Here is a 19548-nt window from a genome sequence, read left to right on the forward strand (position 1 = left end):
ACTGTTGCCATTGATTGGGGAGGCACAATCGTCAACTATTACGTCAGGGCTCTTTTTTTATTCATTCATTCCTGAGATGTGGACATTCACTAGCAAGGTCAGCATTTACTGTTCAGCTATTGCCTGTGAGATGAGGGGACACTTAAAAATCAAATCACTTTGGCGGCTAGAGTGGGAAGGAAGGAGGTGTCCTTTCCTGAAGGGTTTTAACGAATCGTTAAAATTTCACTAGAAAAGGGTCTTTGGCCAGTATCTCTGATGGATACTGATGATTCAGTTAGGAAAGGTCATGTATAACTTGTGAAATAATAGCCCAAGACTTTAATATTGAAGTAACCTCAAGCTCTGTTACTATAATAACAAGAATTACTTGGATTGAATTTGTGATTTTTGTTCAAAGGGAAATATTCTATGCCCTCAAATATTATTTACAGAGTGCATTACCATTCAGAATAATACATTCAAGAACATTGATCCCTTGGAATCAATGGTTTGTGAGTTACTGAAGTGCAGTTCTGCAATTTTAAGACAATCCTTACTTGCTTTTGCTTGCTTTGTCACCAGTGGAGAATGGAAAAATACCAAGGTCTCTTGAAGATTAAATTCTTATCAGAAATTAAAAGATAATCCAAAAAGAACATTATTTATGTAATGCTCTGATTCATATTTTTACTGTTATGCTGTATGCATTTCACTTAGCAGTTCTGTAAGAGCGGTCTGTTCTGATTTCAGCCTGTTTGGGTTATTGTTGAAGATAAGGGGTGAGGAGAAATGTGTGCCATCCAATTAGGATGGTTGAATTAGCGTGAGGTTTTCTTGGTGAGGGATAATAAGGTTGGTCTTGGGCTTGTGCTTGGCGGGAGACGGAGAGAGAAGATGCTGGGGAGAACCGGTAGGAGATCTGTTTTTTTAAGATGGATTGCGAGCGACGTTCGGAAGGCGGTATGGGAATTCACGTTGACTGAGGGCCCAGCGTGTGAGTGACAGAAAAGTTCAAGATGAGCTTCGACTTGTGCACATTTGACTGTTTATTAAAATGGGCCCTTTTCTTTCTTGTTATTCTTTATTAACCCTTTAGTTAAGTTAAGATTCATAAATATAAGTCCTTTAATCGTATGCAGTGTAGTGTCTGAGATTTCATGGTACTAATTTGTAACAGGATAGCAAATTACACAGCATTCACACAAACCAGGGTTCGGGGTGGGACGAGCTATCTTAATCTCACGAGTTTGGTGGGACGTGAGAGTGTCTTCCTTAGACTTACACAGCCAAGGACACCAGGGTGCTTCATTTGATTGGGATAGAAACTGTTGTTCTGTGCACAATGTATATTACATGTTCTCAAACCTGTGACCTCTACCACCAAGAAGGGCAAGGACAGCTGGCACCTGGCAATATCACCATCTGCAAAGGAACAGCAAAGATTCAAGAAGGCAGTTTGCCATGACTTTTGTATGCTGGTCTTCCCATTGACACCTGGATTCTAAAAAAACAAGTTTAAAAATGCAAGAAAACATTCTGACCTAACTTCCGCATTAAAAGAAAAGTAGAAACTAGTCATAGACCATAAATGATCTCTATAATGTAGTCTAAAGAGACACTTCTCCCTAGAGCAGTTGAGGTAGGAGCATGAAGCTCTGTTGATCCTGTCACAGTCCGGTCCGTTGACTCCTCATTTTCTTTTAATTCCCTTTTCCCCGTGTTCTACCGGGCTCCTTGATGAAGGCACCTGATTCTCATCAAAATGGGCAGCATAAAAACTCTGGCTTACATCTATTCAGGGCAATACTGTCACTTCAGCCAGCGTGGCGATGCATGTTCAGGGCCGCCGAGAATGGTGGATTCTAAGTTGCTTCGGTGGCTGACGTTGCTTCGGGAATTCTGTCTCTTTGTGTCCAGCTAAGTGATTGTCGGACGTTTGCCGCTTCATGTGCTGCTCCGTGTCAAGATACGAATTGTCTGCTGTTGTTTGGTATTGTCGTCTCGTGTCTAGCTGAGTTTTGCCAGCCGTTTGCCACTTCAGGTGCTACTCCGAGTCAAGATACGAATTGCCTGCTGTTTGTCTGCGCTATTCTGTGTCGAGATAAGGATTGCCAGCCATCTGCCTTTCTAGTTAATGGTCCATGGCAAGAGGAGTGTTGCCTGCTGCCTGTCTCCAGTTAGGAGTTCAGCTCCACCAATGTCTGGGGTCAAGGAGAGTTTGGCCTGCCTACTGCTCCTCTGTCCACCAGTGCTGTTTGTCTGTGTTTACGCTGTCTCTCGACCGCTGTGTGTTCTATATTCTAAGTTTTGTTCCTGTGCCGGTTGCCTGTGTTAATTTCCCCCCGTGTTAATAGGAGCAGGGCATTCCGCCCTCTGTTCTTTCCCGGCCACGCTCATCCCCTGGTCCACATCCCTGTTCTGCCTAAGTCCCGCCATTAAACACCAGAGTCTTGCTGTAGTGACCCAGGTTCGATCCCCGGTCCAGCTTCGCTCACTCCTTGGCTCCCCTCGGCCTTCCTTGCAACGATTAATAAACACACTTCTGTTAATGCTACCTACGTGTCGGTGTCCTGCACTTGGGTTAGCTTCCACCGTCCCTGTAACAGATCCTGGAAGGATATGATCTGTGAGAGTCAGCTCTTCTTTGCCTCCTTCATCAGGTTCTCTGTCCATGACCATAGTCAGTGCCAATAACTAATTTCCTCATCTTCCTGGGAGATAACAAGGGCAACCTGAAAAGTTTATTCAATCAATGTAAGGAGTTTCCAAGTGGTGAAATGGCAATGGAGGTTATTAAAAGTTCCACAAGTGATTGAGATAAAATTTTAAAATGACTAAGCATCTATGAGATGCAGTGTAGCAGAGCATAGACATTGTGTGAATTTAAGTTGCCCTTGTCATTAAACTTCGGAAAAGCTTCACTAAATTTTAGTCAACAGTGTTGATAATTGATGATATTAAGGATATTAAGGATCGATGATATTAAGTGCAGTAATTTCACAGTTAGATTGTCTTATTAGTATGTTCATAATTTTATAGAATATTTCCATTTTTGTAGGAGCCCCTGGAAGAGAAGTTTCCAAACTTAAATCCTCGTGCTCTGGCTTTCATGAAGGTGAGAAACATGTACAATCTATGTTTTTGTTTTACTGTTTTATTTACTTTTAGATATTTAAGCCTACAAATTGGTTGCCAACCTAAACTGGCCCTATGTATAGAAGCAATACCCAGTGGTTATCTCTGTAGAAATCAAGAATTTAGCTAAAACGGAATTAGAGCAGTTTTAGGAGACACAAAAGAGTGCAGATGCTGATGCATAAAAACAAATGTCTCTCCACAGATGCTGCTTGAGATCTTCCAGTTTTTGTGTGTGTGTGTGTTAGACTAGTTTTAAGGTGCTTTATGCCAAGAATAAAGTGCAAAAGGAAATTATGCAGCTTCCACCCAATGCAGGAACCTCACCCAATTTAATACAGCATCCAATAATTTGCTACATAGTTGTTTAGGAAGATATCAGCCTTGAAAGGCACGCTCCCCATTCCTTCCTAGCGTGTCGCACCAGACAGTCAGCCATTCTTGTCTGCAACGTAGTGTCAGGATCGGTCTCCTTTCGGATTAACCAGGTCACGGTATGGACGTTCCTGACTCGACCCTTGTTTTTTACGAGGCCGAGTAGCTAGCTTGATGCTCAACCCGGCACGGATGGAAAGTGTGCTCCCCGTGACAGCCAGAGACACATAATATCCACCAATGGAGAGGAAAAGTCAGAGAAATAGAGATACAGAGATCCTATATTTTTGTATAAATATCAGGAAGTGGGTGCTTTGTGCTGGGGGTCATAGGGACCCACCAGAACCACCACAGGAAGAGCCTGGTATGTTAAGAGACAATTTGTCCTTGTTCCAAGATTCTGTATTTGTAATTGGTAATTAATTTATTATTGTTGCATGTACCGAGATAGAGGGAAACATTTTTGCTCAAAGCCATCCTGACAGATAATTCCATCTGATAGGTACATTGATGTAGTTAAAAAATTCACAGAATGCAGATTACAATGTCACAGTTACAGAAAAAGTTCTGTGAAGGTAGACAAGTGCAAGGGCCAGGGAGAGATTGAATAGGCTGGATTTATTCATTGGCATGTAAGAGGTAGAGAGGTGATCTTTTAGAGATTTATAAGAATTTGAGGTGCATAGACAAGATAGATAATCTGTCTATTTCCTGGGTGGGGAAATCTAGAAATAAAGGTCACATGTTTAAATTGAAGGGGAGAAATTTAAAGGAGATCAAAGTGGTAGGATTTTCACACAGAGACTGGTGGTTATATAGAATGTGCTGCCAAAGGGGTGATTGATTTAGATACAATTATAATATTTGCAAAGTATTTAGACAGGTGCTTCAATGGAAAGTCATAGAGAGGTATGTACCTAATGCAGGAAAATAGGATTGGGATAGATGGGCAAAAAATAGTTTGGCACGCATGGAGTGAACCAAGAGGGCCTGCTTTTGTATGGCTTTCCTAGGTGATTACTTGTGAAATATATATTGGTGTTAAGGTTTGAAGAGTGGAATGGATTGCTTTCGATGGCAGACTATAATGTTGCAGCTTCTTAATGGAAAGAATTTCTCTGTTTGGATTCCATTCTTGTCTCTCCAGTTAATGTCACCCCCCCCCCCCAACACACACACCGCTGTTAGGGTATAGGGAATGTAGCTGGTGGTGCTCTTTTGGCTCTTCTCACTCTTGCTGGTTTCCAGACTGCACCTCACACCTTCCAGCATTATAAGGGAGTGGAAACTTCTCCTGTTGTTGCAAAGTTCAGGTTACCTACAGTCAGCTGAGTGTGGTCATCAGGCTGTTTGCAGTCTTGGAAATCACAGTGCCAGCTCCACATAAGTATGGGTCTGAGTGACCTCTCTGATCCTGCAGTGACTGTCAAATTTTAAATGTATGGGAGATCTGTCTTGCTTGGTTGGATGGATCTTGTGGTGAGGAAACCGAGAGTGGATGCACTCTTTATTCTTAAAGAAGCAGTGTAATTAACAGAACATGGGGAAACCTTCCTGAAGCATTTCACACAGCTCAGGGATGGCAGCCTGGGAAAACCTGGAAAAGTGTTTGTTCATCACAGGTCTGTACGGGAACAGATTATCTGTGGGTGGGAATATCTTTGCCTCCTGCCTCTTGCTCCATGGTCCTCTATTTAGTCTGCATGACCAGTCATTATCATAATGACATCACAGGAATGAATGAACCCATAAACACTACCTCGGTACTTTTCCCCATCTTTTTGCACTACTCTTTAATTAAAAAAATATACATACACACACGCACACATTGATGATATTAAACCTTTTCAAGTCTTTTTATTATTATTATCCAAAATTAACACAACTACGCCGAAGAAAGCAACACTTACAATGTCCCAAGAAAAAAAACATTTTAAAGATTGAAAAAATTCTGGTGATAAAAAAAAACCCTTCTAAGCAAGAAAAAGTGAGAGAAAAGAACCCCATTAGGGGTTCAACTCCAGACCATGCATCATACAGAAAGCTTCTAAAGATAAACATCAAACCGCCAGCAAAAAAGAAGTACCAAGTATTTACATTTAGATTGTGGAGGAAATCTATCAATTTACTCAAATGATAATAATGAGCAAATGAACCCTATCTTTTCTCAAAATCAAACATAGGTTCAAAGGTTCGACTTATAATTTTCTCCAAACTAAGGCATAGCATCACTTGAAAGAACCATTGTGACAAAGCGGGAGCCCATGTATCCTTCCACTTCAACAAAATGGCCCTCCTAGCTTTCAATGTAACAACTGCTATAACATGTTGGTCAGACAAGGAGATATCACGGATATGTTGAGGAATTATTCCAAAAAGCACAGTTAATTTGCTAGGTTGTAAATTAATTTTAAGTGCTTTGGAAATTGTCGAAAAAACTGACTTCCAGAGCTGTTCCAGTATAGAACAGGACTAAAACATGTGTGTTAGTGTAGCTGTCTCAGTTTTACATCTATCACAACATCTAACAACATTAGGGAATATTTTAGACAATCTCTCCTTCGTCAAATGGTAACGATGTACAATTTTAAATTGAATCAGTGAATGACTAGCACAGATTGGAGAAGAGTTAACCAGATACAGAATCCGCGTCCAATCCTCCGTCATAAAAGTCAAATTGATTTCCGTTTCCCAATCTTGTTTAATCTTAAATAAAGGATGCTTATCCCATTGTAATATTAAATTATAAATTCTTCCAATGGAACCCTTCATCGAAGGGTTCATACTCATAATAGTATCTAACAGGTCAGCAAACTTTATACTTTATTGTCGCCAAACAATTGATACTAGAATGTACAATCATCACAGCGATATTTGATTCTGTGCTTTGCGCTTCCTGGAGTACAAATCGATAGTAAATATTAAAAATTTAAATTATAAATCATAAATAGAAAATAGAAAAGGGGAAGTAAGGTAGTGCAAAAAAAAACTGACAGGCATGTCCGGATATGTGGAGGGTACGGCCCAGATCCGGGTCAGGATCCATTCAGCAGTCTTATCACAGTTGGAAAGAAGCTGTTCCCAAATCTGGCCGTACAAGTCTTCAAGCTCCTGAGCCTTCTCTTGGAGGGAAGAGGGACGAAAAGTGAGTTGGCTGGGTGGGTCGTGTCCTTGATTATCCTGGCAGCACTGTTCCGACAGCGTGCGGTGTAAAGTGAGTCCAAGGCTGGAAGGTTGGTTTGTGTGATGTGCTGGGCTGTGTTCACGATCTTCTGCAGCTTCTTCCGGTCTTGGACAGGACAACTTCCATACCAGGTTGTGATGCACCCCAGAGGGGTGCTTTCTACGGTGCATCTATAAAAATTAGTGAGGGTTTTAGGGAACAGGCCAAATTTCTTTAGCATCCAATATGTAAGGAAAATTACTTAAATATTTTTGTAAATGTCTAACTTGAAGGTATTGTAAGAAGTGTGAGTATGAAAGAGAATATTTATCAACTAATTGTTCAAAAGACATCAGTCTATCTTCTTTAAATAAATCCAAAAAGGAATAAATAACTTTATTTTTCAAAGTAAAAAAACTGGATCACTCAAAGAAGGCTTAAAAAAGTAATTTTGATAAATTAAACTACAAAGTTTAAATTTTTTAAGATTAAAAAAATTGCGAAACTGGAGTCAAGTTTGTAAAGAATGCTTAATCACAGGGTATAAGTTTAAATTAGCAACTTTAGCTAATTGTATAGGTAAAGCAGCTCCTAATAATGAGGTTAAATAAAACTGTTTCACAGCTTTCAATTCCAAGTCTACCCAAATTGGCCGATCATTCTTATCAACCCAATGTAACCAAAAGGACAAGTATCGCACATTAACAGCCCAGTAATACATTCTTAAGTTAGGCAAAGCAAGACCTCCATCCTTTTTCAACTTTTGTAAGTGACATTTACTAATTATTGGTCTTTTATTATTCCAAATAAAAGATAAAATAATAGAATCAATCTGATCAAAAAACTTCTTAGTCAAAAACGGGATATTCTGAAATAAATATAAACATTTTGGTAAAATCATCATCTTGACTATGTGGATGGGATCAATAAGTGAAAATGTAAGTGGACTCCATCTACTAAATAAATACTTCATAGAATCTACCAAGGGAACAAAATTGGCTTTATAAAGATCCTTATATTTTTTAATGGTTATAACACCTAAATATCTGAAAGAATCCGTGACTTTGAAAGGAGTACTATCATATATAGAAACAGATTCATTTAAAGGAAACAATTCACTTTTACTAAAATTTATTTTATATCCTGAAAAATCTCCAAATTCATTAAATAATTTTAGCAAGGCAGGAATAGATTCCTCGGGATTACATATATAAACCAATAAATTGTCAGTGCAAAGAGAAATCTTATGAATGGTCTCATTCACAAAAATATCCCATAAATATCTTTAGCTTCACGAAGAGCAATAGCAAGGGGTTCTAATATTAAATTAAATAACAAAGGACTTAATGGACAACCCTGTCTTGTCCCCCGCGAAAGCTGAAAAAAGGAGACCTACAGTTATTAGTAATAACAGTAGCAATAGGAGTTTTATATATCATTCTAATCCAATTATTAAAATTAACACCAAAGCCAAACTTCTCTAAAACATTAAATAAATATTTCCATTCGACTCGATCAAACGCTTTTTCAGCATCCAAAGATACAATGCATTGTGGAGTTTTAAAAGAGGACGAATATATAATGTTAAATAATCTCCGAACATTTGAAAAAGAATAATGACTGTTTATAATCCCTGTTTGATCTTTAAAAATAATTTTACCCAAAATATTCTCCAACCGATTGCCCATTATCTTTGACAGAATCTTAGCATCGACATTCAATAAGGAAATAGGTCTATATGAGGCACAATCAGCAGGATCTTTATCCTTTTTAAGAATTAAAGAAATAGAAGCCTCATAGAAAGTAAAGGGTAAATCACCTTTCACAAAAGAATCCTTAAGCATTTCCAACATATACTTAGAAAGCAATTTTCCAAATTTTTAAATAAAATTCTACAGGATAGCCATCAAGTCCAGGGGCCTTACCAAATTGCATTGAAAAAATAGCTTTATGAATTTCGGCTTCAGTAATTTGGGCATCAAGAATTTTTTGATCCTCAACAGAAATTTTAGGAAAAGCAATCTTTCGTAAGAAAGCATTTATTTTAGAGGAATCTACTGGACATTGAGATTTATAAAGTTCAGTATAAAAATCTTGAAAAATCTTATTAATTTCTTCATATTCCCAAGCTAGGGTACCATCTTTCCTACGGATTTTAAAAATTTGCATTTTGGCTCTAGCCGTTTTTAATTGAGATGCAAGCAGTTTATTATTTTTATCTCCAAACATATAAAATTGGCTCTTTAACTTAAGCAAATAGCCTTCAATAGGATGAGTTAATAATAGGTTATATTGTGATTGAAGTTCCACCCTTTGTTTGAATAAATCAATATTAGGGGAAATTGCATAAATATTATCTAAGTCTTTAATTTGTTTTGAAATCTTTTCTAATTCTACTTTAACACGAGGAATTCTGCAGATGCTGGAAATTCAAGCAAGACACATCAAAGTTGCTGGTGAATGCAGCAGGCCAGGCAGCATCTCTAGGAAGAGGTACAGTTGACGTTTCAGGCCGAGACTCTTCGTCAGGACTAGCAGGACTAATTCTACTTTAGTCTGTTTTTTAAGCTTAGCTGAATAAGAAATGATCTGACAACGTAAAAATGCTTCAAATGTATCACATATGATTAAATTAGGCGTAGCCCGTATATCAGTAAAAAGAAAAAATTCTTTTATCTGGGTTTCAATAAAACTGACAAAGTCAGAGTTTTGCAATATTGCCTGAGACATGAGCCATGGTGAACTGGCAAGAATGACATAATCAAATTCAAAAGACAAACTCAGAGGCGCATGATCAGATATAGCAATAGTGTCATATTCACAATTTTTAACACTAGGCAAGAAGCGAGGATCGATTATAATATAATCGATCCTCAAATATTTTTTATAAACATGTGAAAAGAAAGAATATTCTCTGTTATCAGGGTGTAGATATCTCTATAATTCAATCAATCCAAAATCGGTCAAAAAGGAGTTAATAAGTGACGCGGAGCTATTTGGAAGTCGCTGATTGGTTGAGCTCTTGTCAATCATAATAATAATAAAATTCCGCAGGGATCGCTCCCTACACGACTCCCTTGTCCATTCATCCCCCCCATCTCTTCCCACCGATCTCCCTCCCGGCACTTATCCTTGTAAGCGGAACAAGTGCTACACATGCCCTTACACTTCCTCCCTCACCACTATTCAGGGCCCTAGACAGTCCTTCCAGGTGAGTTGGCTGGGGCGATATACTGCGTCCGGTGCTCCCGATGCGGCCTCCTATATATTGGTGAGACTGTTTCGCTGAACACCTACGCTCTGTCTGCCAGAGAAAGCAGGATCTCCCAGTGGCCACACATTTTAATTCCATGTCCCATTCCCATTCTGATATGTCTATCCACGGCCTCCTCTACTGTCAAGGTGAGGCCACACTCAGGTTGGAGGAACAACACCTTATATTCCGTCTGGGTAGCCTCCAACCTGATGGCATGAACATTGACTTTTCTAACTTCCATTAATGCCCCATCTCCCCTTCGTACCCCATCTGTTATTATTATTATTAATTTCTTTTCTCTCTCTCCTTTTTCTCCCTCTGTCCCTCTCACTATACTCCTTGCCCATCCTCTGGGCTTCCCCCCTCCCCCTTTCTTTCTCCCTAGGCCTCCCGTCCCATGATTCTCTCATATCCCCTTTGCCAATCAACTTTCCAGCTCTTAGCTCCGTCCCTCCCCCTCCTGTCTTCTCCTATCATTTTGGATCTCCTCCTCCCCCTCCCACTTTCAAATCTCTTATTATCTCTTCTTTCAGCTAGTCCTGACGAAGAGTCTCAGCCCGAAACGTCGACTGTACCTCTTCCTATAGATGCTGCCTGGCCTGCTGCGTTCACCAGCAATTTTTATGTGTGTTGCTTGAAATTCCAGCATCTGCAGATTTCCTCATGTTTGCGGAGTTAAAATCCCCACCCATTATCAACATGTATTCATTTAAATCAGGCAGTAAAGCAAATATCTTTTTTTAAAAAAAAGGATTATCTAAGTTAGAACCATACAAATTGACCAAAACAACTTTCCTGTTTACAGATTACTCCTTTAACAATTAAAAATCTACCATTAAAATCTGACTGAATGTCCTCTTGAGTAAATATATTGGATTTGATAAAGATGGACATGCCCTTACTTTTACTCTGAGAAGTGGAGTGAAACTGCAAACCCCTCCACCATCCAAAAACTCTATTTTGATCTCCTGCCCTGATATGTGTCTCTTGGGTAAAAATTATATCAGGTTGGAATTGGTTAATGATTTTAAAAGTCTTTTTTTGTTTGATAGGGTGATTCCAACCACGTACATTCCAATTTATTACATTAATCCGTTTAAATACCATACTATAATTTTATTCTACTTTACACATGCGCAGAGCACGTACCAATACGGGATGATCAAAAATGGCGGAGATGAAGAATACAACCACATAGAAAACACGCATGCTCCGGAATCACCCAATGGGAAAAAACTCCTAACTCTAACCCCACCCTCCTCCCCCCAAAAGCCCGAATAAAAGCATGCACCCTATGATAGGGTACGAAGTCAGGGACTGCTCTGTCTGTGCAAAAAACATTTAAAAAGATTCTCTCTCCCTCCCCCTAGTTAAAAAAAATGAAACCCACTGACCTTGTAAGAGAAATGATAAAGTGTCAGCAAAGGAAAGTGTTTACATTCCAACATCTACAAACTATCCCGTGTTTATATTTAATCTTTTTTTTAAACAAGAAAGAACCAAAATAATGTTCTCTCTTAAAAAGAAAAACCAGCACCATTTTTAAATTTAACATTAAATCCCTAAAAAAAGCTTTTTCAGTTATAAGACACTATAATAAAGCAGAAAAAAAGTTAATAGCATATTTAACCCAAGTAAATTTTTAAAAATACCAGTTAATAGTATTATATGTAATTGAACCGTCCCCTAAATATATATATAAAAAGAAGCCCCATTAGTAAGAAAAACTACCAATTAATTAATTAATTAAGAAAGAAACAAAAAACCCCCCATCAAACCAGATATTAGGTTAAAGGAACAAGTCTCTTTATCTTTTTTTCTCAGTCGAATGTCCGAGTAACCATTTAAACAGTCATACTTGAACCATAGATCTTCTTTCCAAAAAAAACCCAGTAATATGCAATAATGAACAAATCTCCTTATCTTCTTTTAATAGTCTCTCAGTGAAATATCCAAGTAACCTTCATAAATCTTCTTTCCAAAATGTCAATAATATACAGATAACCAACTAACCTTCCAGACAGTTCATTCGGTAGTGGCGGCAGGTATAGTTTGAACGAACACCGGTGCAGCTTTTGGATCAAAAAATGTACGAGGAGGAGAGTTAGGAGGAAAAACTTGAATTCTTGTCTGGTAGCGTAAGGAAGGGAACCGTTTCTTATTATATGCCTGTTTCATTACCAGAGCAAACCTTGATCTTTGTTCCATTACCTCCTTCGGATAATCCTCATAAAAACGGAGCTCAGATTCCTTAAATCTAAAAGCTCTGTTTTCTTTCCTGTCGCATTATTTGATCTTTAATTTTAAAGTGATGAAAGCAAACCAAAACAGACCTTGGTTTATTTGGATCTTTAGATTTCGAAGTAAAAGCTCTGTGTGCTCTTTCTATAGTAGGTGGCAGTGATAATATGGTAGGAAATAAGGTATGAAAAAGCTTACCAAAGTAAGCAGTTAAATCTCCATCTTCAGCTCCTTCTTGCAGCTCAACAATTCATATGTTCCTTCGGCGAGACCTAGTTTCCAGGTCTATAATCTTATTTTGATATCTTTCCAAACGAGTTGTAGCTTCAAACAATTTTTGCTTAGTTATCTTCAATTCCTCTTAGTGTGTAATAACTTGAGTTTCTAGGTCTTTAAGCTTTCCCAGAAATGACTTCATTTCATTACTATTCTTTTCCAGTTGGTCTTCAATTGACCCATTCTGACCTTTAACTGAATTCAGTGTCCAAACCATATCTTCAGCCCATGGTGGCATTTCATCAGCTCTTTCCTTTTGCATCTTTCCTTTCCCATTACCTTTATCACTAGGTTCAGACAAGTTCTTCCCACTCCTCGTAGACATAGACATATTGTTCCCCCTCAAGAATCAGCGAGTAAAAATTTTAAATTCGAAGTTTAAACTAGGGGGAAAGGAACAAAACTAAGAGCAGCACAAAACTGCTGCTATCTCCATTTACAGACAGGTGCAGTCTGTCGATGATATTAAACCTGATTCTGATTCACTATTCAAGTACCCTTGCATATGTCAGAATAACATTTCCCACTCTTCATTTACACACCATCTGTGATGCTTAGGTAGCCTGCAATAAGTTCTGAAGCTGTCTGGCTTAGTCTCCTGATGTCAGTAGAGTGGCTGCCAAATTGACACAAATGCAATCATTTAGGGCAATGTAATCTTGAAGTTAGTGTGAATGTTTAACAAAGCACCTGTATTGGGGAAAGAAATTGTTGATGTTTCCGGTGGAAACACGGCAGTTTCTTTTCTGCTGAAATTACTCCCTTGAGACTCACCACCCCCACACTGAGAAGCTGGGCTTTATGCCAGTAATGAAGGTAAAGTTAGTGTGCTATATGTGGCATTATTAGTTGCCATTGGAACATTTCAGAATCAGAATCAGGTTTTTTTTAATCACTAACATACATCATGAAATTCATTGTTTTGCAGCAGCAGTACAGCGCAAGACATAAAGATACTATAAATTATAATAAAAAATACCCTGCATATTATTAAAAAGATAAATAAGTAGTCCAAAAAGGGAACAAAAATAGTGAGGTCGTGTTCATTGTCCGTTCAGAAATCTGATGGCGGAGAGGAAGAAGCTGTTCCTAAAATGTTGAGTGTGTGACTTTAGGCCCCTATACCTCCTCTCTGATGGTAGTAATGAGAATGGGGTATGGTCTGGGTGGTGGGGATCCTTAATGATGGATGCCATCTTTTTGAGGTATCAGCTTTTGAAGATGTCCTGCATGGTGGGGAGGCTAGTGTCTGTTATGGACTTGGCTGAGTTTACAACCCTTTGTAGCTTTTTCTGATCCTGTCCAGTGGCCCCTTCATACCAGGCAGTTAAAATGCTCCCCACGGTTCAGCTGTAGAAATTTGCTAGAGTGACAAACCAAATCTCCTTAAACACCCAATGAAACATAGCCGCTGGTATACCCTCTTTATAATTGCATCAATATGTTGGGCCCAGGATAGATGCCAGAGATGTTGACACCTGGGAACTTGAAACTGCTCTCCTTTCCACAGCTGACCCCTCAATAATGATAGGTGTGTGTTCCCTCAACTTCCCCTTCATCAAGTTCGCAATAAATTCTTTGTCTTACTGATATTGAGTGCAAGATTGTTGTTGTGAAACCACTCAACTAGCTGATCTATTTCACACCTGTATACCTCCTTGTCACCATCTGAGATTCTGTCGACGACAGTCGTGTCGCTGGAAAATTTATAGATGGCATTTGAACTGTGTCTAGCCCCACAGTCATGGGTGAGAGACAGTAGAAAAGCAGGCTAAGCACACATCCTGGAGATGTGCTGGTGTTGATTGTCAGTAAGGAGTGTTATTTCCAATCTGCCCTGACTGTGGTTTCCTGATGAGGAAGTCAAGGATCCAGTTGAAGAAGCCCAGGTTTTGAAGCTTATTGATTAGTACTGAGAGGATGATGGAGTTGAACACTGAGCTGTAATCAATAAACAGCAGACTGATGAGCGTATTGCTGTTGTCCAAGTGGTCCAAGGCCAAGTGGAAAGCTAATGAGAATGCATTAGCTGTAGGCCTATTGTGGTGGTATGCAAACTGCAGCTGGCCCAGGTCCTTGCTTAGAAAAATGCTAATTCTAGCCATGATCAACCTCTATAGCACTTCATCACGAAAGATATGAGTACAACCAGTTAATAATCATTGAAATAGTTCACCTACTCTTCTTGGGCACAGGTATGTTTGATGCCTTTTTGAAGCAGGTGGGAATCTCCAACTGCAGCAGTGAAAGACTGAAGATGTCCTTGAACACTCCAGCCAGTTGGTTGGCACAGGTTTTCAGTACTCTGCCAGGTACAACGTCATACCCGATAGACATACCAGGTAGACATTCTAAGATGAATAACACTCCGAAATAAAAGTTGCTGGTGAACGCAGCAGGCCAGGCAGCATCTCTAGGAAGAGGTACTGTCGACATTTCGGGCCGAGACCCTTCATCAGGACTAACTGAAAGAAGAGCTAGTAAAAAATTTGAAAGTGTGAGGGGGAGGGGGAGATCTGAAATGATAGGAGAAGACAGCGGGGGGGGGATGGAGCCAAGAGCTGGACAGTTGATTGGCAAATGGGATATGAGAGGATCATGGGACAGGAGGCCTAGGGAGAAAGAAAAGGGGGAGGGGGAAGCCCAGAGGATGGGCAAGGGGTATAGTGAGAGGGACAGAGGGAGAAAAAGGAGGGAGAGAAAAAGAATGTGTGTATATAAATAAATAAATAGCGGATGGGGTACGAGTGGGAGGTGGTGTATATAAGTAAAATAATGGATGGGGTATGAGGGGGAGGTGGGGTTTATAAATAAATAAATAATGGAGGGGGTACGAGGGGGAGGTGGGGTATATAGATAAATAAATAACGGATGGGGTACGAGGGGGAGGCCTCCCCCTTTTCTTTCTCCCTAGGCCTCCCGTCCCATGATCCTCTCATATCCCTTTTGCCAATCACCTGTCCAGCTCTTGGCTCCATCCCTCCCCCTCCTGTCTTCTCCTATCATTTCGGATCTTCTCCTCCCCCTCCCACTTTCAAATCTCTTATTAGCTCTTCTTTCAGTTAGTCCTGACAAAGGGTCTGGGCTCGAAACGTCGACTGTACCTCTTCCTAGAGATGCTGCCTGGCCTGCTGCATTCACCAGCAACTTTGATATGTGCTGCTTGAATTTCCAGCATCTGCAGATTTCCTCGTGTAACATTCAGAAATAACTGGTTTGATGCCCTATTTCCCGGTAGGCTCATTTTTACCTACAAATGATTACTGAAACAATCTAATCAAGGAAAAATCACTATTGAATAAAAGAAACTCTAATGGATCCAATTTCTCGGCATTACATTAATGAAATTGTTTATTGTGGTAGTGGTGACTTGTGTCCATTTTAATTTAGAGTTGTTTGAAAATGGATCCAGTGGACAGATGTAACTGTGAAGAGTTGATTGACAGCCCCTATTTTGATAAATATAGAGATGGAAATGAGAAATCCAAGCAGTGGCTTGATGGCCGGAATCAAAAAAGACAGCAGGTATATATTGCTGAGTTTACCATATAAGTTATACATCGACTATTTTAAAAATAAATGAAATGTGAATAAACTGAATTAAATTTAAATAACATGAAATAACTTTAAAGTCTTAAAATCAAATTTGAGTTAAAATTTTACTTTATGTTCCAAGGTCAGATAAGCCCATAATTTTGCTGAATGGCTGACCCCTAGGATGGGGTTGCATGGTCTATTCCTGCCTTTATTCCTTTTTCTTTTATATCTCATATTCTTATGTTACCAGATGGATATTGTAAACGAGTCCAGCTTCCATGTTCTCCACCAGCAAAACTATTAACTGGCAATCAGCAATAGCTTTGGCTAACGTTTGCTATAACCTTTCCTTAGCTAGCCAATAGTACTTCCAAGTTATAACACTACCACACCTGACTACCTCAATTGAGACCTAGTTCTTTGATTTGAGTAGCACAGTTAGACATGTAGCACTGATGCTAGCACTAAACATGGCTTTTTACTAAAGGTGTTATGATTTTTTTATACACAGCATATTGTGGCTAGCCTATTTATCACTTTACAAACAGTGCCTCTAATATATATTTAAGAAAAAGCATTTCTGTGGGCTTCTGTGAAATGTATTTGAAAAAAAATTAGAGATTGGCCCTAAGGAGATATTTGCCTAGAAATTGGGTCACATGACATGGGTTATTTTCAACGCTATGCAATTTTGCCTAGAATAGGTTATATTTGTAGAAAACTTTTGGGTCAAATCATATGAATGGTGACTTTTGACCAGAACCTACCTGTTGTGAGTCACCCATGTTATCATGGCATGATGATGTTATTTCTTTTTTTGGGCATTTCCAGCAAAATGTGATTTTATTCCCACAGAGCCAAATTGTAAATAATTAAAATATTTAAGGCCATCGGAAACAGAAACACGAAATAGGCCATTAGGCCCAGGTCAAAGAAGTCTGTCCATTTAGCAGACATTATTTCCCACTCATTAATCTATTAACTTGCCCAATTTTCTGTATGTCCTGTTACTATTTTTAAGAATATATTCTAGCATTTCCCTAGTGTTAATATGAAAACTGTCGCCCATTTCCTCATCACCTCTCTAATCACCAAATGCTGTGAACTCTCTCCTGAGCAAAAACATGAAGAGCTGCCTTGAAACCCTCCCACCCTTGACTTTAAATGCCTGCTTCTCAGTCATTTCTACTTAACACCTCTGAAATGTTGGCCTTCTGTGACAGCCCAAACTACAGATCAATCACGTTTATGTCCAAAATACTCCTTCCACCACTGGCCACTGATGCAACTGAGCTTGTGGCTGACTTTCCAAGTCTATCCTCAGGAGAACGTACAAAATATGTTAAAAAAAGTAACGCTCATTCAGTTGCATCCATGTCTTTGAAGTTTTTTTTAACCAGACAGTAGATGTGAAGAAGTTTTATTAAAGTTTGTGCTCTAAGGAGGATTCGTTAATCCAGCAATTTGGGGCTTTGGCAGTGCCAAACTGGTAGAATATTATTCATACTAGTACCCAATCCAGTTTTAATTCATTTATTTTTGTGAAGTAAAGGTGTAATGGGATATTAGAATTGCACAGTGCAGGTCGACCTTCATTAATCCGACCACCTGTAATCCGGTTCCTTCAATAATCCGGCACTGATTATGCTTAATGTGATCCTTCTGTAATTCGGCATTTTCACTAATCCGGCACTCCTCAGGTCCCAATGGTGCCGGATTAGAGAAGGTCGACCTGCATTAACAATTTTTCTAGTGAAAATATGTGCTTTAAACTTAGTCTCCTCATTGGTTTTAAAATGACTTTTGTTGCTGTGCATTATTGTCTCAAAAAGTTAGACTAAATGCAAATGAACAATCCAGCAGATTAATTATAAAACTTGAATTTTTACTATACTCCATGGAATCAATCAAATTGTAAGCTTTATTCTTCCAGTCGTGCTCTTATCTGTAATTTATGCTGTATCAGGCAAAAATTCAAATTCAAAATTAACAATCTGCTTAAACTGTAGCAAATACTGATTCAAGTTGAAAGTAGTACTAACTAAATAACACACTGGTTCCATAAGGGCTTGGAAAGGATATGGGGGTATGGGGAGACCATTAATGAGACCATGTGGAATGGTGTTGCTCTGTAGGTCCTAAACACAGTGGCTTATTTTAGTTTAATTTCCAGAATTCTTCTTGACATCTCCAGATTTACCATCTGACAAAATTGGAAATTTGTTCCCACATGGCTGCTATCAGGAATTCTCGAGAACAATCCCCAGAATGCAATGGGAGAAAGAGATTTCAATCAAGGGATGACAGGTCTTAGCATTTCCTTTGAAATTTGAGGGAAATTTCTCCAATTGATTGGGCTGGGGCATCTCTCCACAAAGAGAAGAAAATTTGTTAAGATTTACCTCATCATCTTCTGGTCAGTTTTTTCTCTCCATGTCGTTATACAACAGGGCACTATCAAGACGAGTCAAACTGAGTTTGTTGGCATGAATAAGTACAGTGAGGTACAGGTACAATGAAAACCTTGCTTGCAGCAGCATCACAGGAAAATAGATTCAGACAACACATAGAACAGAAGTTATACATGAATTATACTCCCCATAACAATAGCAATACTAGCTCTGGCTATTGCAGGTGACTTAGGGCCTTGTCTGCTTTTAGATGAAACTCTCTATAGTCTGACCTTCAGTATTGCTCTGGCTGAGAACCTGGAAACATTTCCATTTTTATGATTTTAATCAGTTTAGACTTCCTGCCCTTTAGGGGTTGGGTGGGGAATTACGGGATTAAAATCAAGGACCAAGTCTCACAAGATATACACTTCCGGTATGCTTATTTGCTTGTTGTGTCATTTTCTTTTACATTAGCTTCTGCCTCAGCTCTCTGGTAATAACGGGTCCCCTGCAGCAGACCCCAGAAAGCAGGTTCGTCAGCAGCAATACGATCATCTTCCAACCATCTAATAACCCCATCAAATTTCAGTGTGATTCTGAAATGAAGGAAATGCATAAATGAAATGTTTTCAGGAAAGATTTATATATGACTGAAGTGCTCCTGTGTGTTATGTTACATTCTGTAAATTTTATTCTTATGTTTAACAACATCCTGAACAGATCTCATGTTTGTGTTTCTTAACTCAAAATATGGTTATTTTAAATATGGAATTAAAAGTTCGATTTCATTTCTTTGACAGAGGTGTGATATGCTTTTGTTTGTCTATGGGTTTGCTACTTGAGAATTGCCAGAATTTTTCAAAGATGCTGCCTGACACCTTTTGGCAGTACAGTGTCCCCCGCTTTTCGAACGTTCGCTTTGCGAAATCTCACTGTTACGAAAGATCTACATTAGTACCCTGTTTTTGCTTTCAGAAGGTGTTTTCACTGTTACGAAGAAAGGCAGCGCGTGATAAAAAATCAGTGCGCGAAAAAATCAGCGCGTGATAAAAGGCAGCGCGTGCCCCGAGCGGGCGCTCTGCCCCGGATTCGGAACGGCATTGTTGAAACACGTTGCATTGAGCAGCCATTAACAAGATGAGTTCTAAGGGTGTCGGAAAAGCATGAAAGAGCTCGTAAGGGTGTTACAC

The 19548-nt window shown here is 39.1% G+C and overlaps 1 protein-coding gene across 2 annotated transcripts in view; it reads left to right on the forward strand.

Moving 5' to 3' along the window:
- LOC140202247 (cyclin-dependent kinase-like 4) overlaps positions 1-18959 on the forward strand; it is a 47247-nt gene extending 28288 nt beyond the window's left edge. Inside the window, exons 7-10 of one of the 2 annotated variants that reach the window (XM_072267124.1) lie at positions 3041-3097; positions 15819-15953; positions 18763-18768; positions 18833-18959. In XM_072267124.1, coding sequence (XP_072123225.1) covers positions 3041-3097; positions 15819-15953; positions 18763-18768; positions 18833-18928 — 294 coding nt within the window. In that variant the 3' untranslated portion in view covers positions 18929-18959. The remainder of the gene's footprint in view (positions 1-3040; positions 3098-15818; positions 15954-18762; positions 18769-18832) is intronic. The other variant, XM_072267122.1, reaches the window with a different exon arrangement.
- Positions 18960-19548: the final 589 nt, after the last annotated feature.

The sequence above is a fragment of the Mobula birostris genome, chromosome 8, assembly GCF_030028105.1.
Source record: "Mobula birostris isolate sMobBir1 chromosome 8, sMobBir1.hap1, whole genome shotgun sequence".
NCBI classification, from domain to species: domain Eukaryota; kingdom Metazoa; phylum Chordata; class Chondrichthyes; order Myliobatiformes; family Myliobatidae; genus Mobula; species Mobula birostris.